General features: G+C 38.7%; 1 protein-coding gene across 4 annotated transcripts in view; it reads right to left on the bottom strand.

Moving 5' to 3' along the window:
• Nucleotides 1-25,255, bottom strand: part of cacna2d4a (calcium channel, voltage-dependent, alpha 2/delta subunit 4a) — an 87,232-nt gene that overhangs the window by 61,195 nt on the left and 782 nt on the right. For 2 of the 4 annotated variants that reach the window (XR_011179026.1, XM_069164736.1), the window contains exons 2-28: nt 23,662-23,862; nt 20,064-20,145; nt 18,284-18,400; nt 18,067-18,126; nt 17,543-17,705; nt 17,316-17,447; nt 16,736-16,796; nt 14,886-15,036; nt 14,016-14,090; nt 12,266-12,355; nt 11,982-12,095; nt 11,819-11,897; nt 10,658-10,791; nt 8,183-8,260; nt 7,366-7,446; nt 7,150-7,224; nt 6,942-7,028; nt 6,734-6,805; nt 6,455-6,516; nt 6,107-6,174; nt 5,969-6,014; nt 5,762-5,859; nt 5,422-5,515; nt 5,179-5,271; nt 4,241-4,368; nt 2,665-3,030; nt 1,866-1,931 (exon numbers count right to left, since the gene is read on the bottom strand). Coding sequence is in view for 3 of the 4 variants with exons in the window: in XM_069164736.1 (XP_069020837.1) it covers nt 1,866-1,931; nt 2,665-3,030; nt 4,241-4,368; nt 5,179-5,271; nt 5,422-5,515; nt 5,762-5,859; nt 5,969-6,014; nt 6,107-6,174; nt 6,455-6,516; nt 6,734-6,805; nt 6,942-7,028; nt 7,150-7,224; nt 7,366-7,446; nt 8,183-8,260; nt 10,658-10,791; nt 11,819-11,897; nt 11,982-12,095; nt 12,266-12,355; nt 14,016-14,090; nt 14,886-15,036; nt 16,736-16,796; nt 17,316-17,447; nt 17,543-17,705; nt 18,067-18,126; nt 18,284-18,400; nt 20,064-20,145; nt 23,662-23,862 (2,873 nt within the window). In the remaining variant the exon portion in view is untranslated. The remainder of the gene's footprint in view (nt 1-1,865; nt 1,932-2,664; nt 3,031-4,240; nt 4,369-5,178; nt 5,272-5,421; nt 5,516-5,761; nt 5,860-5,968; nt 6,015-6,106; nt 6,175-6,454; nt 6,517-6,733; nt 6,806-6,941; nt 7,029-7,149; nt 7,225-7,365; nt 7,447-8,182; nt 8,261-10,657; nt 10,792-11,818; nt 11,898-11,981; nt 12,096-12,265; nt 12,356-14,015; nt 14,091-14,885; nt 15,037-16,735; nt 16,797-17,315; nt 17,448-17,542; nt 17,706-18,066; nt 18,127-18,283; nt 18,401-20,063; nt 20,146-23,661; nt 23,863-25,255) is intronic. The other 2 variants (XM_069164737.1, XM_069164738.1) reach the window with 2 other exon arrangements.

Genomic DNA, 25,255 nt, shown 5'->3' with positions numbered 1-25,255 from the left:
TCTGCATTTTACTGAGTGGTTTTACAGTGTGTTTTCTAATTTTACAGTAAAAGCAGAGGTCTGAGGGTAACACACACTACAAGCATAAGAGTCATGCCAAAGGTGCAGAGTGCAGCTATGAGTGTGTGTTTCCTGAGTAGGCAGCTTCTAAATATTTGATCCCGTTATGTTCAGGAGGTGAACGTCCCTCCCGACAAGAAAGCCGCCTGTGCCAGAGACAGAGCGTTATGGAGGAAGTTAAAAGAGCAAAAGGGATACGAGAGCGAAAGACATGACAGGGAAAGGCGACTAACAAGACAAGAAAGGCAGGGAGAGAGAGGGAGAAAAAAATTGGGGGAAGTGAAGGGAGACGTGTCTGACAGCTTATAGGGAGGGCGAAACTGAGAAAAGCGAGACGTAAAGAGGGTGAAACAGTGAGCCGTGTGTGTGTGTGTGTGTGTGTGTGTGTGTGTGTTTCTCAGAAGTCAGAAAAAGCAGGTCTATAAAACACTGATACACCCGTTCCCTCTGTTTTTGTTGGAGTAAGGGAGCTAGTAGAAAAATATTGTGCCACCTGTCATCCAGGGATGAACTTGGATAATCAATGACCTTTGAACGTTCCCCTAATTGGCGGTCATCATATGACAACCTACCATCAGCATACATAAAAAAACAACAACCCTGTTGCATTTTTTTCAGGAAAGTCAAAACCCTACATCAATTTATATCACTTATAAAAAAAAAATATTTTTTTTTCATCCTGTGAATAGATTTCCTTAATACTGAACTTACATGAAATATTGGTTGTAGATGAAAATAGTTATTTCACATCTGTCTGTCATATCTAGTTTATAGGCTAATGGAAATCTACAGCTGTGAATATAACATATTGTAATGTTTCTACACAGAGACAGAGAGGATGAAGCAAAGTGGAGAAAAAAGAGAAATAGTAAGAATGACAGGCAGTGTGATTAAGAGAGGGACTGAAACACATCTATTTTGAACTCTTTCTCACTTCACCCTGCTCCCCTGTTTTACACAGCCTGTTTTACACTCCCACAAATATAACATGATTTTCACACCAGAGACGATTTCTACGAAAAGCTGTTAAAAACAGATAAGGCCGTGTGTTTGTGTTTAAGTGCAGTGTTTCTCTGTCTGTGTGTCGGCATAATGAGACAACAAACCAATGCAGGTAAACACTCGCACAGGCTCTGATGATGCCGCTCCAGGGGGTCTCAGTAAATAATTATGACTGATGAGTGGGTCAGTCACAGAGGGGCTTAGTAGGACAAACACACACTCGCACACATCAGGAGGCAGCGAAACAAAGCCAGAAACTATGAACTATAAAGGCGAGATGTTTCTGAGTTACATACACACCGAAGCACAGGCAACGACAACTCCTTAAACTTTAAGAAAAAAGATCACATACATCACCATCCGGGGATCGAATCTAAGCTGCATCACTTCCAAAAGGCAAAGTTTTGCTGAGAAATCAACACGTCGAAACCAAAATGCAGAATGGTAGTGTTGCTACAAGCAATCAACATTCAATCAGCCAGTCCAGATTTGACCAGCAAATCAACCAGGAAATTTAACAGCCAGCAGAAAGTCAAACCGCAAGAAAAGACAGAGAGAGAGGAGAAAGTACAAGAGAGAGCAGAATGCTTTCAATGTGCAGGGAATGGGCACTTTGCAAAGAGAAAAGGGAACTTTAAAAGGAAGAAAACAGTGTATATGAAATTAAAACGAAGAGGGGAAAAGAAATCCAGCAGTGGTGTACAGTGTGCGTGTGTGTGTGTGTGTGTGTGTGTGTGTGTGTGTGCGCGCGCATGTGAAAGACAGAGCTGAGGAAGTGTGTTGAAACGTAATTGTCACCCTACCTCCAGCGATGGCAGTTTTCTTGCCCACCGTCACAGTGGCAGCAGTGGCAGAAATCACTATCCTTTCTGTTGGTAAAGCACCACACACACACACACACACACACACACACACACACACACACACACACACACACACACACACACACACACACACACACACACACACATAAGTAGTAAGAGTCTGCAGTATGAATACATGAATATACTGTATGTGTGCATGCATTTGTTCAAAACATACACATGCATGAGTGCTGCACATGCTTGCAGCGTGAAAAATTTGGAAAATGTTCTCAGAATTATTAATTTTCTCTCACATTTAACAATTCTTTATACGTCTACGAACACTCCCAGTGATGGTGACAACTGAAATCTTAGTTCAGAAATGCCAAAATGTGGTTGAAAATATGTGGGTGACAGACTGACTTGGACTGGGGAGGTAATATTAAATGCATTTCATGCACGTCTATTTGCAGCCTTCGTGCCAGCAGATGCCAACTGTCAGCGAGCCATCGAGTCCAGCCAGATTAACATTTTAAGCATTATGTAACACAGATTACAAAAGCTAATCGAATAATACATTCATAACAGAAGGACTGTGCGTGTGTGTATTATGTTTTTCTATGTGCCCTGTGTTTATATTCCTGTTATTCATTCCTCTGAGGCAAAGCTAGTCTTTGCCTGAGAGACAGTCATGCACTTCTGTGCTATCGATGTAGTAACATAACGACATGGTGAAAACAATAATGGCGGCAAACTGTGAAACTAAAATGGCTCAGAATGAACAAGAAAGTTTACTAACTCCCTAGGAGAGGAGAGGAGGTTCCCATACTTGACTTGCATGCCCATGCAGAGAGAGAAAGAGAGAGAAAGAGAGAGATAGAATGTGTGATGAAAAAAGAGGAAAGACAAAGCAAGAAACAAGTGGAAGACAGCAGCCACTGCAATTGACATCTTGAACTCAAGGGTGAGGAAATACAGGATAGATTAAAAAGAGGAGGCATGCCAAGTATCATTAAGAGTCTTCCTCTACCCTCCTCCTCCTCCTTCTCCTCCTTCTCCTCCTTCTCCTCCTTCTCCGCCTTTCGCCCTCCCTCCTCCGCTAGGTGCTCCACCTCTTCCGCACTCGAGGGGGCACTATAGTCAGCCTCATAGTCCCTGAATATATCTGGAAACAACACACTATATTCACCATAACCCTTACAGAGGGCTGGTTTGTATTTCAACAGTGTATCCATATAAATACACTATAAAACATATTTTACAATTTAGAAAAAGAGCTTCAAACTCTACAAACTGTTGATATATAATGACAAGATTTAAAATAATCTGTAGATGCATATAGCAGCTACATAATTTTAAATTTTGACCTTGGGGTAAATAACAACTACCCTTAAAGTCCTTCTGTACATATGGGATTCTACAAATTACATATCATATATTTCAAGGTACATTAAATGGTAGATAAATACACAAACTCTGTGTTTATTCATTAAAAAAAAAGAAAAAAGAATTGTGATCAACCACATATTCATTAAATTAGGGGTCGCAACTTTTTGTTTTCCTCTGCCAGCTACTTTGAAAAAAATAACATTTGAGAGAGCTACTTTTTATGTGAACAATAACAATTTGATACTCAACACACACATTTTGTATCACAAAAGCTTAAATTCAACAACATGTGCATGCTTTTTCTGCATGCATTTCTCACAAGCTAAGGGTGCATTAAATAGACTGTTTTTTTTTAACATAAGACATGTAACTCTGCCTTATAGTGAAGATTGAATTCACATTCCTGTCTTCTGTTGCTGTCCATAGCGCTTTGTAGTAAACATGTTTTGTTTTTTTAAAACCCCTTAAAAAATACATTTCATTCCAGTAGAGCTAAATGAGAAAATTGAATCCAGAGGCAGAGAAGGACCAGGTTCAAATTCTGACTTTGATTTCTCATCTACAAATAAAGATGGAGTTAGTATGATGTGATGATAAACATGATGTCAGTAGCCGTTAACTTTCTCACTCTGGGCGCTGATTAATGCTTAATGAATCGTCAGCTTCTTCAACAGCAAAATTCCCTGAATAATGAATAAACTTTGGTGAAGAATAAACCTTCGTATATCTATCAGGTTAGAACTGACATCTTCTGGGCATTTTGCCACACGTTTTCCAAACCTGGGTCTTGACCCTGTTGATGTAAACTACATAAATAGTATACACTGTGACATTTCTCTATTTCCAGCAGCTTTTCTGTGTCTACCTCACTGAGAGATTCTTGGCTTAACTTCCTAAACATGGCTACAAAAACTGTTAATAAAAAAAAAAAAAAAAGCACAAATAGTGTTGTGTGCGAGTATGCTAAGTAAAGATACGTCATCTACCTCTCGTGTCCTGTTTGGGCAAGTAGTATAGAAACTTTCCAGCAGGGTACTCAGCTGCTCTGCGGTACCACACTGGGAAATGGTCCAACGTGAACATATTCTCCTTGTCTGTGGAGGTCAGGAAAGACCTGGGGAGAGACAAAAATAAGCTCATAGAACGACTCGCTACTTAACCACAGGAAGAAGAGGACGATATGAGGTATGACAAACGCAAAAAGACAACCTGCAGGTTTGATAAAAAAAATGAAAAAAGATGGAGTGAAAGTGGAAACATGACAAGCATATTATTGTGTGAATAACTGGAGGCAAAAAAAACAAAACAAAACAACAAAAAAAAAACAGCAAGTAAAAAGCTATGAGATAAAGTGGAAAATAAAAGATGAATTTTAGAGAATGTACATTCTGTTATAGAGTGATCAACATATAGTTAATTTCAGTTCAGTTTCGAATTGACTGAGGGCTTATATCTACTATACTCATAGTTTACAAACATTACTGAGTAAAATGATGATAGTAATAGTACTTTGTTTGAAATTATAAACAGTCAGCATGGTTTCAGCTGTTACATCTCAAGAGCCAGATGTCTAAATGCAGACTCACCCTAAATTAAAGATGGGAGATGCTTCCGTAATCTTTAATCAGTTGCCTGAAATAATTGCCCCGTAACTGGTGTTCTTTGGAGAAAACTGTTTCTCAAACAAACATCTGACTTGAAGACCCGTCACCGTGTGGCATTAGGTCTGGTTGACCTTTATTTGACCGCACGAGGGTGTAAAATCTTTAATTGGGTTCTTTATTTGCCATCACACTGAAATAAACTGTCTCCACACATTTTTTTTAACCTCAGTTTGTGGTGGATTTAGGATGTAATAATTTGGTGACATTACATTTTAATGTTTTTTATTTATTTTAAAGGAAAAAGTAGTTTTTTTCCTCACTTGGCAACTCTTTTCTCAATACCAGCATATCTCTGGAATCTCAACAAGCCTGAGCGGGTCCCCAGGAAAGCTGTTTCTACTCCGTCATCCATACTGAGAGGGAGCAGGAGAGACAGAGGTGGAGCAGATAGACGGGGACAAGCAATATATTAGGAAAAATAAAATTACTGATCAAGTAGGAAATAGCTCTATTATTGAATTAAAAGAACATTTATGTGGGTGTGCATGCATGTTGATATTCACCTAGATGCATTGAGCATAACAGCGGTCCAGTAGGCTTCCATAGGAGCCGTAACCACAGCATCAAACAGAGTCTGTTGAATCAACTGCACATCACCTGTTGACAGCAGAAACAAGAGGGAAAACATGAATCTAATTATAATGGTCATAAATGACTGATGAGTAAGAAAAAAAGAAACAAAAAAAAGACAGAAATTAAAGGTAAAAAAAAAAAAAAGAGGCAACGTTTAAATGGCATGTTAGGTTGTTCTTTGATTTCCAGTTTAGATGCAAACATGTAGAATTCCTTTATGAAATCCAAACTCACTTGATAAATATGCTGAAAAATGAAGTCTTTACTCACACTCCAGATTTGGTTCTTTGCCGGTCAGGTACAGGATCACAGCTTCCAGCTGGCTAAGCTTGCGATGTGCTGGGTCTATGTCAGTCTCACAGTAGGTCCTACAAGCACACACGCAAACGTAGATCAACAAATAGATCAAGCAAAAATTGTTCTGGGAACCTACATCCTGTTACACTGCAGCATCTGCATCCTGTAAGTTAAACTCACCACTCGCTGGCTATGGTCAGATCAGGAGCCAGTAAGTCGTGAAGACCTGAAGAAATAAATGAAAGAAGACATGAGCGAAGAAGAGTGAAGAAGGCAGCTTCAAATACAGATAAACTGAGACAGAGGAGGAAAACTCACCCTCCTCAACAGAGACATTTCCTATGAAGATATATTCTCCATATCCCCGAGTCAGCACTATACCTAGACTGTCAACACAGAGACGAGAACAAGGTTTTACTTCCTATTACATGATGTGGAAAAGTTTTAAAAAGGAAACATAAAATGTAACAAGAAACTCATTGTTACTTTCAGAATCAACCATGCTCATGATCAAAGGTAAATAAATATGTACCTATATGATTGAACAGTTAATGTTTATATATCTACTGCTAGGCTTTTGTGATTGATTATTTCACATAGGTAGATGAGTTGCTTTGTTGAATATGGTGAATATAAAAGTTTTAAAACATAAGCAATCACACAAACCTGAACGGTGTCTCATTGATGATAGTGTAGAAATAATCATTCTTCAAGAAAATCACTCTTCTCTGTGGGAGACAGAGACGGACACAGTTTAATAAACACAGAGATAGAGATCCATCTGGTACTGAAAATGAAGGAAATATGAGTAAAACTTGTGAAACAGAAGTTATAATATAAGAAAAGACAGAATAATTCACAGATTTAATATTTACGATATCTCCTGTTGCACAGACTTAAAAACATCTCTTTCACAAAGAGATCCAAAACAATTAAAGTACTCACTCCTTTATCCACTGAAGCTCTCACATCTAAAGACATAGATCCAGTTTCTCCTTTAACCATGGCTGTCCTCAGCTAAAACACAGACATCACATAGTCAGTGATTCAAGAGTTTCACCATGTCGGATCCAAACACATTCAGTCACACTGACACACAGCGAGAAGAAAACAAAGAAATGAAAAGGACAACAAATATGTGTGTGCGCGTTACTTTTTCCTCCGTGTCTTCCCATTCCACCTCTGACAGATCAACACTGTTGTAGTTGGGTTTAGGCTTCAGTTTCTTCCCCTCTTTATACTGTCACACACAAACATAAACACAAACATACAAAAAAAAACAACCAACAGAACCATGTCTTAATTTCTTTTATGTTTGGTTTACTGCATTCATCTCTGAGGCGAATTACATTTGTCTGTACCAGAGGTCGTAGGTCAGGATGAGACAGGATGTACCCGTTATTGGTGATGAGGTAGGCATAACCATGGGCACCCAGCTGGAAATACAGACAGGCTTGAGGATGCAGTCACACACATGGAAGTATAATGCTGAGCTCTAGCATGTGAAGAGTTAACATTACACTAGTAGAGTAATGAGGAAGAGCAGCGCATGGTACACTGTGTCAAAGACAGCTTACCTTGTATCTCGGAGCTAATCTCATCAGTTCTTTCAAGGCCACATCAGTCCCTACCACTCCCAGCAGAATCCCATGAGATAACTATAGGAAGGTTTATAAAGTCAAAAACAAAGAATTAGTGATCAAAGCAGGTACGTCCATTTACTCAAGTACTGTACTTAACATTTTTGAGACACTTAAACTTTACGTTTGTGTTTCCACTCTACTACATTTATTTGACAGATTTAGTTTTAGGATGAAGATTTAACACTATGTATATTTTAACAAGCTGTTGAAATTCAACACATTGCAAAGGATTAAACCAGTGGTTTCCAGTCTTTTTGGCTTTTGTCATTTTACAAAGAGCCATAGGTAGTAAGAGTTACATTTTAGATGTCTATAACTTGTTAATGATCTAATGATGTAAGATATAATAAAATATAAGTCAGACCGACCAAACCAGAACTTATACATTAATACTTTAATTAGGTGTTGCTGCTAATACTTCTGAATTGTTACTTCTGTAGGATTTTTTTATGCAGGACATTTACTTGTAATTAAGTATTTTTGCATTGCTGTATGTGTACTGAAGGGAGAATCTGAGTAGTTCGTTCACCACAGTGTAGAATAAAGTGGACAGTGACACTATGACAGTGGTTAAGGTGACTAACTCAAAAGAGGATTCAATACACTCTCTATCTTTTACGAGTTTAGAGCATTGGATTAATTAGTCCCATATACTTACAATCTAATATTTTAAAAATACGGACATAAATACAACATTTCTGGTGATATCTGTTGGCTGATGGGATGAATGGTGATAGAAATGAGTACGTACAGTCTCTTTCTTCTTGCTGAAAACAGGCATGGCTACAGAGGTCATCAGGAGCAGGCTTTGCGCCTGAGTGTTGAACAGCTGTGACACACACACACACAAAATACATTGTCATTTCTTTCTCTGCTGTTAAATAGTGAAATAAATTATCTTATGGGCAAACAAATAAAACTGTAAATGAACAAAGCAGGTGTTACAGTTTTTCTGAATCGCCAAAACACTAAACCCCATTCTCTGAACCAAATACTCAGTAGCCTGAACCCATTTATCAAAACACTCACTTATTTGGCAAAACCATGAACAAGTTTCACAGAGTTAGACACAATTTGCAGACCTCATTGGCTGTTTTTGCAAAACTCTAAACACGTTCTCTCTCATTAAAACACATGTTGCACTGTGATGCACTTGTGATGCATAATGGTTGCCACACGTAGCAAAAGTTAAACACAATTAAAGCACAAGTGTCATTGCTTAAACACAACGACTATAAATTGATGACACTTGTTGCAAATGATGTGATGAAACCAATATCAGCCAACTGTGCACAGGTTGTTGACGGTTGAGGGTTCATATCAATATGCAGAAGCTATTGGAGAGACAGGAAGAGTGAGTATAAGAGGTTGGGCACGTGGAGGAAGAGGAGGGGGGCGAGGAAGAGCAAGATAAAAAAAAAAAAAAAGACATTTCTGATGAAATCCTAACTTCTGTAACAGACCATGTTCTTGTTCACGGAAAGACAATGAGGGAATCAGGACAAAGAGTGCAACCTAACATCAGCAGAATCTCTGTGTCCATCATAAGCCAGAGATTGTCTTTTCCACAACTATATTTTTTACTGTACAGCCACGCTGAAAGCACTGAGTTATAAAATGTTTTCTTTTTTCGCGAAATTCAAAATGCATTCACTGTATTGTATACAAAAATGGTTTCTGGTACTGCATGTCCTGAACTTTGTGTTTTCAATTTTTTTGATGCAGTGCGTAATGACTGCTCAGTAGTGTTTTAATTTTGACGGGCTTGGAGCATGATCTGACAACATAGTTTGGTTTTGAGCACAGATGAAACTGTTTTCAGGCGACAGTTCGGTTTTGCCAGAAGAGTCAGATGTTTTGTTTATGTAGTTTAAAAGTTGGGTTTTGTGCTTACAGTTTTGGGAAAAGGATGGAAGGTTCCAAGAAATGTGTCTTACTGATTATGAAAAACAGTAACATGTGGTGAAAAAGGAAGTGAACCAACAAAAGCGTATATTAGAGGCAGGGGCGTAAATAATGTTTCAATGCGTAAATGTAAACCAAAGAATGATACATCTTACAAAATATAAAAAGTAAGAAATGATAAGAAGTTTTTTTTTTTTTTTTTTTTTTTTTTTTTTTTAAGAAATATCCTTCTTTACATTGAGTTCATTAATGAGTAAAGTAGTGAAGAAAAGTTTCAAAAGTCTGAAATAAATGTGATAATATAGCAATTTCAAAGCAGCATGTTAAACATCAGATTTCAATCAAAGTTGACTATACTAGGCTTAGAATCTATCTAGAGGATCTGAACTAACAAGAAACTACAGAAGACCTGTTAAAATATATTTTGACTGGAAACACAAGATAAAGCAAGACTTGAGGAGACTACACACTGTATTGTACATGGCTAATGTTACTTGGAAAAGAAGTTTATCAGGGTAAAGCTAAAGCTCCAAATGTGATTACCTCTTGTGTAGTTGAGAGCTGAGGGTGGAGATGAAGGGAAGGAAAAACAATAAGCATGAAATGATATGCCACACATGGTACAGATGGAAACTGATATAACGGATGGAGAAATGACAGGCAGAGATGTAGTTGTAACTTGAAAGAGAGGATACACTAAAAAGGAAATATGTAGAATATAATACTCTTTCATTGAGTATATGTATTGGATTTTCTGGGTAACTAGCACTATCCACCTTTTTCCAAATGCTTTTTTGTGTTCATGTACTTTGGTAGTGTGTCATTATTGCTAAGGTGGTTACCATGGTGATTGTTTTTGTCTGGCATGGTGAAGGTTAATTCAGGTTATTGATTAAGGTGCTTTATGCAGTGAGTCAGCCAGGGCTAAGTGGCTGCTAAGTAGTGGTTGCTATTTCTTTAACCCTTACTAGTGCGTTAATTGTTGGTCACCACATGGCTGCAAACACATATGTGTGCTTGTAAGGATGTCGCTTGAAGCTTTAGGGTTTTTAAGAAAAATTTGGATGGAACGGTTTTTGAATGTCTCAGCACCATCGAAGAGAGGCACAAAGATTATGCAGTGTAGAAATACAAGGAAACCGCATTAGGATGTTTATCTCTGTTGCCCTTCAGAAAAATCAGCCCTATGGGTCAATATGTGTAATACAAATACACATTGATTAAGCATTCCAGATGATACTAATGCAAGATAATAAAAAAAAATTAAAAAAAATGGTGTGTTGCCCAGCAAGGACACTAATAAGGAGTAAAGCAGACTGACCACACTGTCCATGTAGGCCTCGGTCCAGATGATGTCATGATCGTGGTTAATGACCATTGGCCGACTGAGAACATGGAGGTACTCCATAACGTTTTCCTGGACGTCGGCCAGTGTGGAGACGTGTGTGTAGTAACCTGCAGGACACACAAATACATGCACACAGACATAGCGAATATCAGAAATCACTCAGATTGAAAATTTAGGAAGCAAACATTTTGGGGAATAAACTATTCACCATTTTATTTTTAACTTTCAGTTTTCAGCCTTTGGGTATTACATTAAGAGCAATAAACTCATTTATCAGACATCAGAGCACCTCTTATTCCAAAAACACGACTGTTTTTAACGAAAAAAAAAACAGCTTGAATCTTGAATCGATGCAAATGTGTCTCTTTCTTTCAAGCTTGCCTTTATTGAAGGTTTATGGCATTTCTACAAGTGGAAGACAGTGACGTCAATGAGATACCTGCAGGGAAGCTGCTCACTGACAACGGGCTACTGAAGCACTGCCAGTTATGAATGCGAATATGTGCAACCTTTTTCTGTTTGTAATATCTCTCAAGACTGCTGGTGCAAATATGACTAACTATACCATCTTATTCAACTAAAACTGAAATTGTACTTTGCAGGAGTTGCCTGCAAAAAACGGCAACAAAATATGTCAAACAGATATTTTGTTGCTGGCAGGAGCAACTGCCAGCACACAACAGAAGGGAGTGCACCTGTTACCCATTACACACACAGATAGGATTATTTTTTTTGTCCAGGGTTATGTTTATAGTCTATCTTTGCTGATAATCAGTTATTTAGTGAATGGTTTTCATGTGCTTAGTGCAGGATAAAGTAATTATTCTAAGGTCTGAGCTGCTACATGACCCCATGAAATTCACAAGAGGGCAGCACCTGATACCCATTTTCAAACAGCACCACCTGGGAACTCCGCTGGGCCAACAGACCTCTCATCTTGCTAAGAAAAACAATGGGGGGGGGGGAATACTGTTTTATTCAAGATTTTGCAAGTGACTCATTGTTGCTGCACTTTTCACATATTTGTTGTTGAAATGACTCAACCTTTTAGTCTGGATTATTAAGGTTCCATCAATGGCCGAACAAGCATTTGCTTCCTTTAAAGAAACCAAAATAAAACCATTTGGTTTTTACCCTTGTTGTTGCAGGCGATCCATTTGACATTTTCAGCAAACGTCATCTCGCGTCCAATTAGATAGGTGAACACTCGAACCTGAAGAGACAGTTAAGTACGGTTTACAGTGAGTAATGCTTGCATTTGTGCATTTTTGTGTTTACATTTCTGACTGTGTCGTACCCGTCGTTCTGGCCAGTTAAACTCTTCAAAAACATCCTGGAAGTCCTCCATGGCTCCGTCTGTTATCAGCATGATTGCCTGGTTACACAGGCTGCCCTGGCCCAGAGCAGCGGCCTAAAAACACACACATATGCAGAGGCAATTCATTCAGTGTTGACCATTTATATTTATAAAAAAAAAAAAAAAAAAAAATCAACTGATAGAGATGTCTATTGTGGATAAAAAAAAAAAAAAAATGTCCCCACATTGTAAAGACGTGGTGGTTGTTGGAAAGAAGGACAAACCTCATTGAGGATCTTGAAAGATTCCTTCATTGCCTTTTTCACTTTGCCCTCTCCTTTGACATGGAGCCCTTCCACCAAAAGCTTGAAATGCTGGAGAGAGACATATGAAAAATAAACGCCTGGACACCGTGAGTAAGCTCTAAATCTTATTCTTTCAGTAAATGCAGGTGAATTGAAGAGGGGGAGGGAGAGAGAGAGACAAGAGAGAGTGTGTAGAAAAGGGATTAACCCTGGCTTCCTGCCTCACAGACTTATTATGGCCAAGTTACTATAGCGCCAGGAAGTAATCACGATTAATCAACACAGGCAGACAGACAGACACACACATAATGAGGAATGGCCACATGGTAGTTCCACCACCGAGCAGGCTGGAGACAGACCTAGTCTTCATGGGGCTCTGTAAATACTGTATTCTGAAAATGATATTCAGACATTACAGAGGTTTTTCAGAGAAAAAGTTCATGCTAATGGGTAAAAAACAATGAACTACAATTAAAAACAAACAAAAATATTCAAACTAAGAAACCTACTCTGCATTTTTGTTCATTTTTAGAATGCAAAAAGTATTCTGTAAAAATCATGAAATGACCAACAAATGACAACTGATTATGTGCTTTTGCTTTGATATTTCAATCATGACAGAAGCTAATGGAATCTGGGAACCTACAACACATCGAACTTGAAGCCTGTTTGAGCTCCCAGTTTCCCTTTTCTTAAAACCCCTGCTTATAATTAACCTGCCAAATATCTGACAAAACTGAACTCAAATGATTAAAAGAAAATGCATGATCATTGTTCTCTTCTAAAGCTTGGACAAACTAATTTTCAGTAAAGGTAAAATAGCTGTTTGGGAATGTAGGAACTTTTATATAACAGCCACAAAACTGATGATTATCTTCCTGTAAATGTGTGTTCCTACTTGAGTTAATGCGTAAGTGTGTCAGCCAACATCTGTAAGCCCATTCTGTTACAGCCTGCCTAGCTAGGCATTCAACCAATCAAATCCCTTGTTGACAGGTCATGTGACCTACTTAAAATTGTCAGCGGCCAGCGACCTCACCTGATCTGCAGTGATGTGGAGGGGAGTGAAAGTAGGGCATACAGCCAACAAATAAACACACACACAGACTAAGAAGACTGAGCAGGTGCTAGGATATGAAAAAAAAAAAAAAAAGAGAACAGATGAGGAGGAAAAACGAAAGCAGCAATGAAACGATGAGGTATTATTGATGTTGTGCAAGTGAATTCAAAAGGAGGATGAGATGTTGAGAGGAGAAATAAAATATGTCTTTACGGAGGAAATGACGATTAGAGGGAGAAGACAGGAGGAGAGGATGCAGAGAAAGACAGGAAAAAATATCAATATTTTCAAAACACTCGAAGACAAGTCGGCAGGGCACGACAGTCTACTTTCAACGCACATGGTTACCGGTGTTCAGTTGGGTAAATCCTTTAAAGAATAGGCTGAAAGCCTGATGACACACATTCAGTGTGATGTTTTAACTGTGATGTGATGACAGCATAATCTTTGTCATTAGGGGGATTAGAGAGATAGCTTATGATTAATAGGGCAGCAGAGGTTAATTGAATTAATTAGCTGTGAGGCAGTGTGTGTGTGTGTGTGTGTGTGTGTGTGTGTGTGTGTGTGTGTGTGTGTGTGTGTGTGTGTGTGTGTGTGTGTGTGTGTGTGTGTGTGTGTGTGTGTGTGTGCGCGTGCGTGTGTGCGCGCACGTCTTTTTTATGTTTTTACCTCTCTGTTATCCAGATCAGCTTGTACAAGGGTGCCCTTGAAGCAGGGTTCCACGTAGCGAACATAGTCGCTGTACTGGAGAAAGAAACCAAATCATTGGATCCAATAGAGTCAATGATGATCAGCATGATAAAGAGTCAACATGATTAACATTAAATTACACTTATTAATAGAAACTATCTTTCAATATTATCTGTTATTGATGTAACAATTTGACAGTTGCAGTGAAACAAATATCATCAACAAATTCTTCATGATCATGTTTTGTATTTCATGTATTTAATCAACTCTAATATGTTTCATTTAGAGTTTAAGACAAATTAAATCAAGGTCAATCACATTACATTATTCCTTTAAAAAAAAAAAAAAAAGTGTGATTTAAACCCCTTTTCCACCTGAGAATATTTCATTTTAAGATAAAAGTTGAGCACTGATTTTCATTTTGCTTGCGTGGCCACCTTGCTGAGAGGAGTGTAGCTTTAAATTCTGTGTAAAAACAGCTTAAGGGCAAAGGATTTGCATGAGGCGTATGATTACACACACAGTAATACCAGGATAAACCATGCTTATTACACAGATTTGTAGATGCAAGGTTACACACAGCCAAAATCCAGAAAAAAAAAAAAGAAAAAAAATGAATTTGGAAGCTTTGATGTTATTGAAAATGAATGCTTCATTTATTAAAAAAAAAAATAAAAAAAAAAAATAAAAAAAGCGTATCAGTGCCTGCTTTCACGTGTGTGTGTATTTCATGTGTTTAACCCTAACTCTTGACCTGTGTACCTCTGTGTCTGTGTGTTACGGTGTTAATCTCCATGTCACGCTCATCAGGACTTAGATACACTCAGTCTTAGACGTGCGTATACTTACAGCTATGATGTTAACAAAGTCATTTTCTCCCAGTGTGTCCAGGATTGTATTAATGGTGTGTTTGGCTATTGTCAGTCTGAGGCCCTTCATACTGCCACTGACGTCCACCACGATGACCACATCTTTAGGAGAAGTGGCTGCTTGGATATACCTAAAAAGACAGAGAGAAACATGAATAGGAAGCACTAAAAAGTAATTTTATCAATAGATATGAAAAGAGTTATTAACCAGTTCTAGCAGACAAGGCAGTGCAGACAGAGTTCAATATTGATCCTTTTTTTTTTGTTTCTTTCAAGCGTCCTTCCATCTTTTTATTATCATCCCCTGATTGTCCAAGCTAATTAACATAAAGTCCCCACAGCAGCTGTAGTCGGCACCTTTCCAGAGCTCCACTGTCTGGATCCTTGACTTACGTCTTCCCAGAAAATAGTAATTCTGTCTGAGAACCACACAGAGATCCTCGAACTGGATTTACTGTTTCCAAACAGCTCTTATTCTTCTCCATTGACCTTGTACGCAGAGGACATGTCACATTAGAAGGGAACATGAGGAGAAAATTAATATTGGCTCAAATCCATTCTGCATAGCATCAGAATCCTGATAACATGCATGCTGCTCACTGTCACAACTTACTGGTAAAATTATTGTTCATTCAGGCAGCTGGGAATTCCACTTGCGATTTGAAAGCATTCATGTACAGGCAACATGGCCGTCACCAGAAAATGTGCTTATTTTGTGGTGTCAGAATAATGAAAATTGACAAACAACCTCATCATTGTCCTTATATATTAACACAGTAGACAAAATGGAGCTCAGGAAGTCAATATTATTTGAGCACTATTTTCTATACGTTATGATGTACTGCTGTTTTTAACATGTAGCACAGCTTGCAAACTCAGTAGGCTAGGCTAGGCTAACCAAGTCTGACTATTTTGACTTATTTTCAGAGCAAATACAATTCTTCTTTTCACCATAAATGCTGTAGTGTCAAGTGACGTCTCACCTACTTGTTGTAGCTCTCAAACATCTCTCGCCTTCCTATTAGGTTATTCCCAGTTTGACAGATGTGTTTTCCCACTCGGGTGTTTGAACTTCCCAGCTTCTCATGAACGTACCATTAAACACCACAGAGTCATCATTAATGTTATTAGAGACACCTGTGCTTTACCTGCCATAGACCTTTTTCAGCCGGACATTTTGTGACGTGTTAGTGCAGGAAAAGCACAGGTGTATTAATGGTGGTTGCATTGCACTCAGGGAAGGTCCTGCTTTTGTGCATGTTGTTTCGGTGTCATAACAGAACCATAAGTGATTCTATGTTTCCAACAGTGCTGATGCAGACCTGCAGGCCTCTGGCCACATCAAATGTTATGTGCCTCTGTCTTTTTTAGTTTATTAGAATACAATCTTAAACAACAGACTGATTTTCACAGGTTTACTGATACTCCAAACTGACCTAAACTGACCCCAAAAAAGGCAGACTGATCAAATGTTTTGCACTGAGCCATGTTAGCTCTGACAAAAGTTGCACATGGAGGCAAAGAAGAACAGGAATACTGCACGACACAGACAAAGCCGCTGATTCAGGGGGCTGAACAGCTACTCAGTAAGACATTCCCTGAATATCTCTGCTGCTGATTCAACACGAATCAATTTGCCAAACGATTAATGATCAGGGGAGATTGGTGAGATAAGCTGAAAAAAACTGTTCTGCTGATACCCATCAGTGCAGAATGTCATAAGTTTGGGATCCTGAAAACACCGTCTTGCATTTATAAAATAATCAGAGATACAACTATTCAAAAGTCATCATTCAGGAAGTAGAGCTGTTTGCAGCAATACAGCCTTACCAGTTTCTGTTTCTGCAATCGAAGGTGACCACACCATTTTCATCTGGAATCCATTGGATGCCTAAAAAAAAAAGAAAAACGTCAAGAGAGAGATTTCAGATAACATGCTGCTGCTTGGCTGATTGGATGGATGGACGGATGAACAAATGAATGCATGGATGGATGGTGACAGACAGTCAAATGAGGGCGTGATGGATGAGGCAGCAAGTGAGTAAAACAAGCCGTGTCACAAATCCTTCGCTAATTACTCCACACACACACACACACACACACACACACACACACACACACACACACACACACACACACACACACACACACACACACACACACACACACACACACACACACACACAAGAGAGTTCATCAACAGCCATATTCTCACTGAGACTGAGTCATCACATTTGACAGACAGGTTCTTGCATCATCAGTTGCTGTGTAAGTACACTGTTTGGCTTGGTTAGCGGAATGTTTATGTACAGCTCTGCTCATGTTGTCTTAACACTGTGTCATCACGGGAGCAAAGAACAAGATGCCACGATTAAAACAGCGTGCTACAATGTCGACGAATCCGACGTACCTGGATACAACCTGAAGAAGCCCGTAGAGCTGCCAAAGTACTGCCAGGTGAGAGTCGGATCCTTCTGGAAGTTATCAATGAAAATGTCGTTCAAGGCCTCAGACATGAAGGCTCCATTCAGGATATCAGGATCTAGAAAAAAAAAAAAAAGGAAGAGAAAAACACTGATATTCTCCTGGCAGTCTGGTGAATTAAACAAGTAAACTCAGATTTTCTGTTTGTGTTACCTTTATTGTAGACATTTGTAGGAACTTGTATGTTACTCTGCTGCGTATTGACCGGCAGTTTACTGAAATGTTCATTTTCCACCAAGGGGAATTCTCCACCGAGCGGCAATGGATTCCCATCCTCATCCACCGTGTTTATCAGCAAGGAGTTAAAATAGTCAAACTAGACAGAACAATAACAGATGGGGATTAAACATAGCAAACATGTTTAAAAATGTATCTATAGGGTATGCAGCTATATTAATCTGTGAAAACCATTAAACTTGGCGTTCATCTAGTTTTGCCTTGATGTGACGTGTTGCACTGTGAGTACATTACTGTAAACAGCACCAAATGTCACCAAAAAAGAGTTACCATAGAGTTACAATAGAGAAGAGTGTGATTTAATTGTAAATCAACGGTTGCATACTCTCACTGTCTGTGAAGTTTTCTTCAAGTTAAAGCATGCATATACTGGGTACATGTATAAGGTGAGTCTGTGCACGGAGATTAATTTATTTATAGTAAAGCATATTGTCACATACCGCTAGTGTTTCGTTGAACTCGTGGTAAAGATCCGCGTCCTCTGCTGATTCTGCTAACCTCTGGAATAAAATATAGTGTGAGAGATACTGTTTAGTCCAACATTCACAGATTACTGAAGTGTTACAATTAGTTTTAATTTGATGATTGCTTCAGAGCTCATGACAGCTTGATTTCCATTAAATGTGTGTTTGCTTTGAGAAAATTTATCATGATTACCTTCACAGATTTCATCTTCCTCCCGAGCATCTCCTCCATTTCCTCAGCAAACTTTTTCACCAGCTCCTCCCCGTTCACCTCCTCTAACTTCACCACACCGTCGATATCCGTGTATTTCTACAAAACAAACACTTTTTTTAGTAACACAACTTTAACAACAGAAATGATTTAATGTAAAACACCTATTTTAAACCTGTAGTGTGAGACATTTACATATAAAACCACGAGTTGTGATGAAAATTTTCCTTTATGTTTGTGTTGGTAATAGACTGATTTTCTGTTTCCATGATGTCATATGTCCTATCTGTATATGTTGTCAAAACCTTTTGATAAAATAGGCTTTTTCATGGAAAAAAGAAAAGATGGGGGGGGAAGGCAGTTGTACACTTTGGTAGTTGGTTCAGAAAAAAATTATACCTGAAGGGGGAAAAAAAAAAATATATAAAAAGCAGTCATTCAAAATATCTGAGCCATATTACTTTTTCACTTTCACAGATGATGTTTTTTCATTTGTCTCTTTCCTGGCTTTCAGAATAAACAAGGCACATTGAAGAGACAAACATATAAAATGAGAGAAAGGATGATGAAGAGTTGTCTTGCAGCCTCCGGGGGAAAATAATAATGCTCCCTTTGCAGCAAAAAGTGAAGCTCCAACATTTTTAATGATCTTCAAACACAAACTCAGACACTCAATAAACTGCAGTTTAATCAGGCGAGAAGACAGAGTCACTAAATGTTCCACTGATAACAAGACAGCCATTGATTAGACTGAGGTGGGTGATTAATGGCTTTTTGTTGCAAAGATTAAACATAGTGCTATGACTAACACTGTTCAACTGCTACTCCTATGACAACAAAAATATGTATTACAGTACCAGCACCTTTGCTCCTAATGTTTGTGGGCGTCAGGATTTTAAATCCTGTGTGGTTGCACTTTGTAAAGTTGGTTCTACCAATTATAAAACAACAAAATGTTGTGTGCTTTATCTGTTTATGTATGTGTGTGTGTGTGGCAGATGGTGAATGGGCCTGCTAGGGATTCTACAGGGTGGCATGCAAGGAAGATCGCACATCCTAATTACTCAAAGACATATCTGAAATGTATTTGATTTAAGTGTGTCATGAGATGGGTCTCTGGGCCATGTGCAGATGTTGTACAGCAAATGTGTGCCAGTCAGGCGTTTTCTGATTGGCTGAGGTAGCGAGCGGGAGGGGGGTAAAGGGATGAATTCCAATTCCTCCCATTTCAGTTTGACTTGGTGAGGTCATATGTCCTATATCATACTGTCTTTGTCAAGCACTCTGTGCATTTATGTTTTATTTGCTGGAATGTCTTTGTCAACTGGCAGCAGCCAAAATGTAAATTATTTTCTGTAGAAATGATCAGAAAATCCCAGTATTCAGTAGGCTTCATTTATTCCAACTTTATTTTGAAACTTAAGATAGCTGGAGGACATAGACTGAGACAACCTCAATTGACCTCCTTTGCACATGTATGCTTTTCTGTGTGGACATGCATGTTATTGATCCATTCATGTGTATTAATCCCACCACAACCATCATCAGCTCCCTCTCAACACCATTAATTTGTCCATCTGACATGTCAAATTACTGAAACACAATATGATGCATCTCAAAACCCAATAATTGAAAAGATTCCATAGAATTAGTGTAGAAGTATATGTGGGCATCCAGCTGCTTTTGGCATGTGTATTGATGTGTGTGTCCGACAACATCTGCGTGTAAGTATGTTGATGTTTGAATGTGTGGTGTGTCTTACCTTCTGCAGGAGTTTCGCTCCAGAGTATCTGGCTGACAGAGCAGCTATCTCTTTGCCGAAGGACACGGCCCACTGCTGCACACTGGACACAGAGAAAACAAGATCAGTGAGAGAAGCTCAAAGGTGTCAACGCTGTATGAAAACAGAGCACTAAATCAAAAGATAGCCTCCCTTTATAAAGAGTAAGTCTCTAATATCTACCTATATGGCCTTACTAATGGCTAATATGTGATATGTAAGCATTGGTAAACTATTTAACATTACACATTAAACATTTAAACTATTTAACACTAATAAAACATTTATAAACGTATTGGACAAATTAACTGGGACATTATAGAGTGTTAAGAATGGCTGTTTCGCCTTTATACATTTCACACGTGACAGTGTTTTTTGATACTAAAATGTTTGCTAATTCATCAAAACAAGGTGAAGGTGACCATGAATGTACCCAGCCAATCATGTTAAGCAGTTACCCTGCGTTCACCAATGACAATTTAAAACAGATTACTGCGAAGGTGACGGTAAAAGCTGACTGTCCGCCAGGACAAGGGGTTATTCTGTTCTCAATAGCACACTACAAATCCCCCATGGGAATGCAGCTGGGGTAAGGTAATGGAGTTTAGTGAGTAGACAGGATGTGACAGATGGCTCAACCTATGGGGAGTCAGCCAGCTCGCTGCTAGTAAGCAGGCAGGGCTGCTGCCAGCCTGCCAGCCTGCCAGACTCAGTGCTGAAAAGTGGCTGATCATGTGTTTACTTGTTGATATGTTCATTGTAAAATCTAAGATTGGGAAGACTGACGGTGTAGAAGTGCTAACGTAGACAACTGCACTGTAAATATTCTTGTTCAAGAGACTCTTGATTCATCACTGTAGCAGTTTAAAAAAAAACTTTATCCGGACGTCAATCAAACCAAGAAATGAATATGACTGTTTATTAATTCTTTAAAGAATTACTTGTTGAGATACAGTGGTGTGAAAAAGTGTTTGCCCCCGTCCCGATTTCTTATTTTTTTGCATGTTTGTCACTTAAATGTTTCAGATCATCAAACAAATTTAAATATTAGTCAAAGATAACACAAGTAAACACAAAATGCAGTTTTTAAATGAAGGTTTTTATTATTAAGGGAGAAAAGAAATCCAAACCCACATGGCCCTGTGTGAAAAAGTGTTTGCCCCCTCCTGTTAAAACATAACTTAACTGTGGTTTATCACACCTAACTTAACTGTGGTTTATCACACCCGCCATTATCTAAATGTTTTTGATGATCTGAAACATTTAAGTGTGACAGACATGCAAAAAAAAATGGAAATCAAGAAGGGGGCAAACACTTTTTCACACCACTGTAGCTACATGCAGTTATAATGGAACTCCAACCCGTATCTATATTCGCACTGCATGTGGGTTAAAGTCCCATTGTACAGGTCAAACAAGGCCAGATTAAGACAGATACTTAAGCACGCAAACGCTTGTTTAAAATTGGACAAAAATACAAAACCTCATGAAACATTGTGTTATACCCTACAAAGGCCTAAAAGCATCAACTGCTCCACTGACCAGAAATAAGTGTTTTATTTTGTTAATTCTCTGATATAGAACTAATTACAAATCATTTTGAACTGAGAGGAAAACTCAACTTTTCTCCTGTGGAGTGAAGTATCTCCAGAGGAGAGAGGAAATGTTTGCACGCTCATCTCCTCCTTTGTATGAGTTGTTGCTCTAAACATGTGTCATTGCTGTGGATTATCTCCTTTTCCTCTTGGCAGCTGAGGCCTCTGAGGCTAAAGATTTGACCTTCTTGCCCTGAAACGTTCCGGTCCAGGCACTGTAAACTTCCAGGGCCAGAGGGGCCCCTGCTGCCAAATCTTCCCCAGGCATTGCGAAGCATTTTGGGCTCAGTGAGCTGTGCTGGCCTGCTGAACTCTGCTTTCCCTGCAGCTTTAATCCACCAGCCTGCTGATTGACAGCACATACAGTATACTCCCTGAGCTGTTTAAGTGCAATAACTTACACTCACATAGCCTGAAACTGCATGAGGAAATATTGCTTTATGATTGAACTATCACAGTATGTATAGCGCACTAACAAAATGCTGTTTGTCTGTGTTTGTCATCCCTTCCCACTTTAACACACATACCCCCCCCCCACACACACACACACACACACATACAGTGTTAATAGGCTACTGTGGACTGACAGTACTGTATCGATCTGTTAGTGTTTTTTAGTCAGCAGGATGTTTGAAAAACTGTTCAGGCAAAAGAGCTTTGTCGGGGCTTTTGGAGAATAAACAAACGCAGCGTTTTATTCCCGAAAGAAATATCCATCCGAGATAAACTGTTCACTTATCTCACAAAGTGAACACTAATGTGAAAACGCAACAACATTAGGCTTCATGAGTTATTGTCCCTTGTGTGAAAGCCATCTTTGTATTTTGGGAAATGTCAAAGAAGAAATGTAAAAGTCAATCACATGCCCTGATGTACAGACAGTGAGTACCGAATGACAGCAATGACAGCACATGGGATCACCTGACATCTAAACATGACAGTCATGCTAGTATTCACAGTACACAGTCATGTGAAGAAGAATATATATATAATATATGTTAGCCATTTTCATTATTTAAATAAACAAAAAAAGATCAGTCCCATTGAAAAAAGTACAAAAGTAAGAATATATCCAGTCAGGTATCACGCCATAGTCTGTGTCAGAGTCACATTTTGGCTCACCTCGGCGTGAAAAGTTATCAAAATTAAAAATTGGTGGAGCTCAGAAAAAGCTTAATAATACCATACACCGTATTTACTTTTCTTATTTTACAGTTTTTTGATTAATATCAGCATATGTTATTGTATTTCTATTGATACAAAAATTCACCAAATTGATACGTCGTTAACGTATTTAGCTGTGGCTGTCAGGAGGTTGTAGGATTTGGCACTTGGCTGTACCCCACAGGTGCCCAGATGGCCCATATGTATCTGTGTGGAGCAATCAGCCAAATTAGAAAGAACACTATTGAGTCATCCATCTGACGTATGGCTTTAAGAAGGATAATACTGCATGTAGACTTGCCAGGGTGTGCACACAGAAATGACCTGATAAAAGTGTAGTGTAACTGTAATAAAGCAATACGTGTGAAACATCTATTATGTGTTGACTTACAGCAATGAATGGTGGCCCATTGTGTCGCATTGTGAGTGAGGATAGTCATACTAAACAGGTAAATAAAATAATATTGTTTCATTTATTTCACCAGATAAATAAAGCGCATTGTAATGATTAAAATGCAAGTGCAAATAAATGAAGGAGTATTTTTGCAATTTTTTTGTAAGTGTCATGTTATGATCCTTCAAATGAATGTTGTGCAAATTTATGTTTATTTATTTGCAAATTCAAAACAGTTCTATGGAGTAAATAAGTTAAGTGGGGAAAGTGGAATAGATGTGTTTCTGCAATAATGTATCAGCCTCATATGGATACAACAAATTCAAAAAAAGTTTTTATAGTAGTTTGATAGTGGGTTTAGGTCCTGATTGTTCACTCTCTGTGGTAAAAAGTAATTGTCAGGGTTTTCTAGTGTAACCGTACTCACGTTTCGGGTGGGATCTTCATCTGGCCGTCGACCATCAGGCACAGCGAGCTGAAGAGGATAATCCACATCAGCATCATCAGCCTCCCTCTGTATGGCCCACTTCTGTCCAATTTAGTGGCATTCCCGGCGTTTCCCGGACTCCAGCGGTTCATCCCTGCAGCTGCTGCAGTCTGCATCAGTCCAGCGACTGTCGTGTACTGACTCCGAAAGGAAACGATGAAATTAGAACAGTGAAAAGTTAGAATTAGAAGTGCTCAGGTCACAGAGCAAACCCACAGAGAGGGAAGCTGTACAGATGATTGACTGTGTGGTGAGGGAACACCTCAGCACGAGGCAGGAAAGGTCCTGAAAGAATGGTACGCACTGCATCAAAAATCAAAGGCCAGAAGAAACCTTGCTGACATCTATATCACTATTAGGGGAAAAAAAAAGAGCTCAAGATTCTTCATGGCACTTCTTACCCTGCAAACCCTCTTTTTAACTTCCTCCCTTCTCAGAACCAGGCAAGTGCAACAGCGCTTAAAGGCCATAGCTGAGCTGGTTTCTGGGAATGATACAGGAACACTTTTATCAGTTATGTAATTATTTGTATACAATGTCATTTAAACATGTCTGTGCTATGAAGATTTTGTTAGTTTTGTGTGTAACCAAATGAGATTCCTATAAGTTGAAACAGTTTTCAGTCCGGAAACACAAATGAGTTGCAGCTCGCTGTGATGTGTTTGGTAATGAAATACTTTCTGCACATTTTTAACCATTCAGAAGTAAATGACTTCATCATCTGCTTAGAAAATGTAGCTATGAACTTAAACATTGTTTGTAGTAAATACCAGAAGGAATTTTTTTTTCTGGCTCTAAGGCAGTGAAAACAAGCTGTATACACTGACAAAACTATCACCTTACAAAGTTGTTAGATAGCAATGTACTTATCCAGCAAATAAACAATAACATTAGCATTCATTTGGAGTCTTTTTTTTGGTCACCTGACCAATGTTATTGGTCTCCACCAACACAAAAATGAAAGATCTGCATTTTCAGCAGTTAGATGCATCAATGTGCTCACCAGCAAGTTGCCAACTTTGCCATTGGTCTGTGGACAGGTAGCATATAGGTGGTTTTTTTTTTTACAGCTGGGAAAATAACTGAGTCAACGCAGCACGAAGATGCAATGAAGCTCCAAAAAACTGAAGGCAAATGCAAGGTGGGTTCATCACTACCAACTACCCTTTCACATAAACACCAAGTACGTGCTCTTTTGTAATGATGAAAATATGAATCCTTTACCTGCATTCATTTTGGGCATCATTTTGTTTAGAGAGGGTAAAACGAACAGTAGATACAAAACTTGCTCAAAAGCTCACAGGCAAGAAGAAGAACAATTTGCTTTTACATGCCAGGTAGAGTAACTGTAATAAAATGTGGAAGTCCAATCCACAGTTTTCTGAAACACAATCTCATATTGTTCAAATCTAAATTTACAAATTAAACTGGTTTTGTCACTGAGCCAGCTAAAACATGCAAGGATTCATAGTAACATTTAGAGAATTTGTGACGGTTCAGTTCCTGCTCAGGAACAGCAAAAAAAAAAATCAAG

This window comes from Embiotoca jacksoni, unplaced genomic scaffold, assembly GCF_022577435.1.
Source record: "Embiotoca jacksoni isolate LCO1_2020_lvr unplaced genomic scaffold, fEmbJac1.0.p SCAF_32, whole genome shotgun sequence".
NCBI lineage: Eukaryota > Metazoa > Chordata > Actinopteri > Embiotocidae > Embiotoca > Embiotoca jacksoni.
The sequence above is the reverse complement of the archived record's forward strand: the minus strand, read 5'-3'. Positions and strand labels throughout refer to the sequence as shown.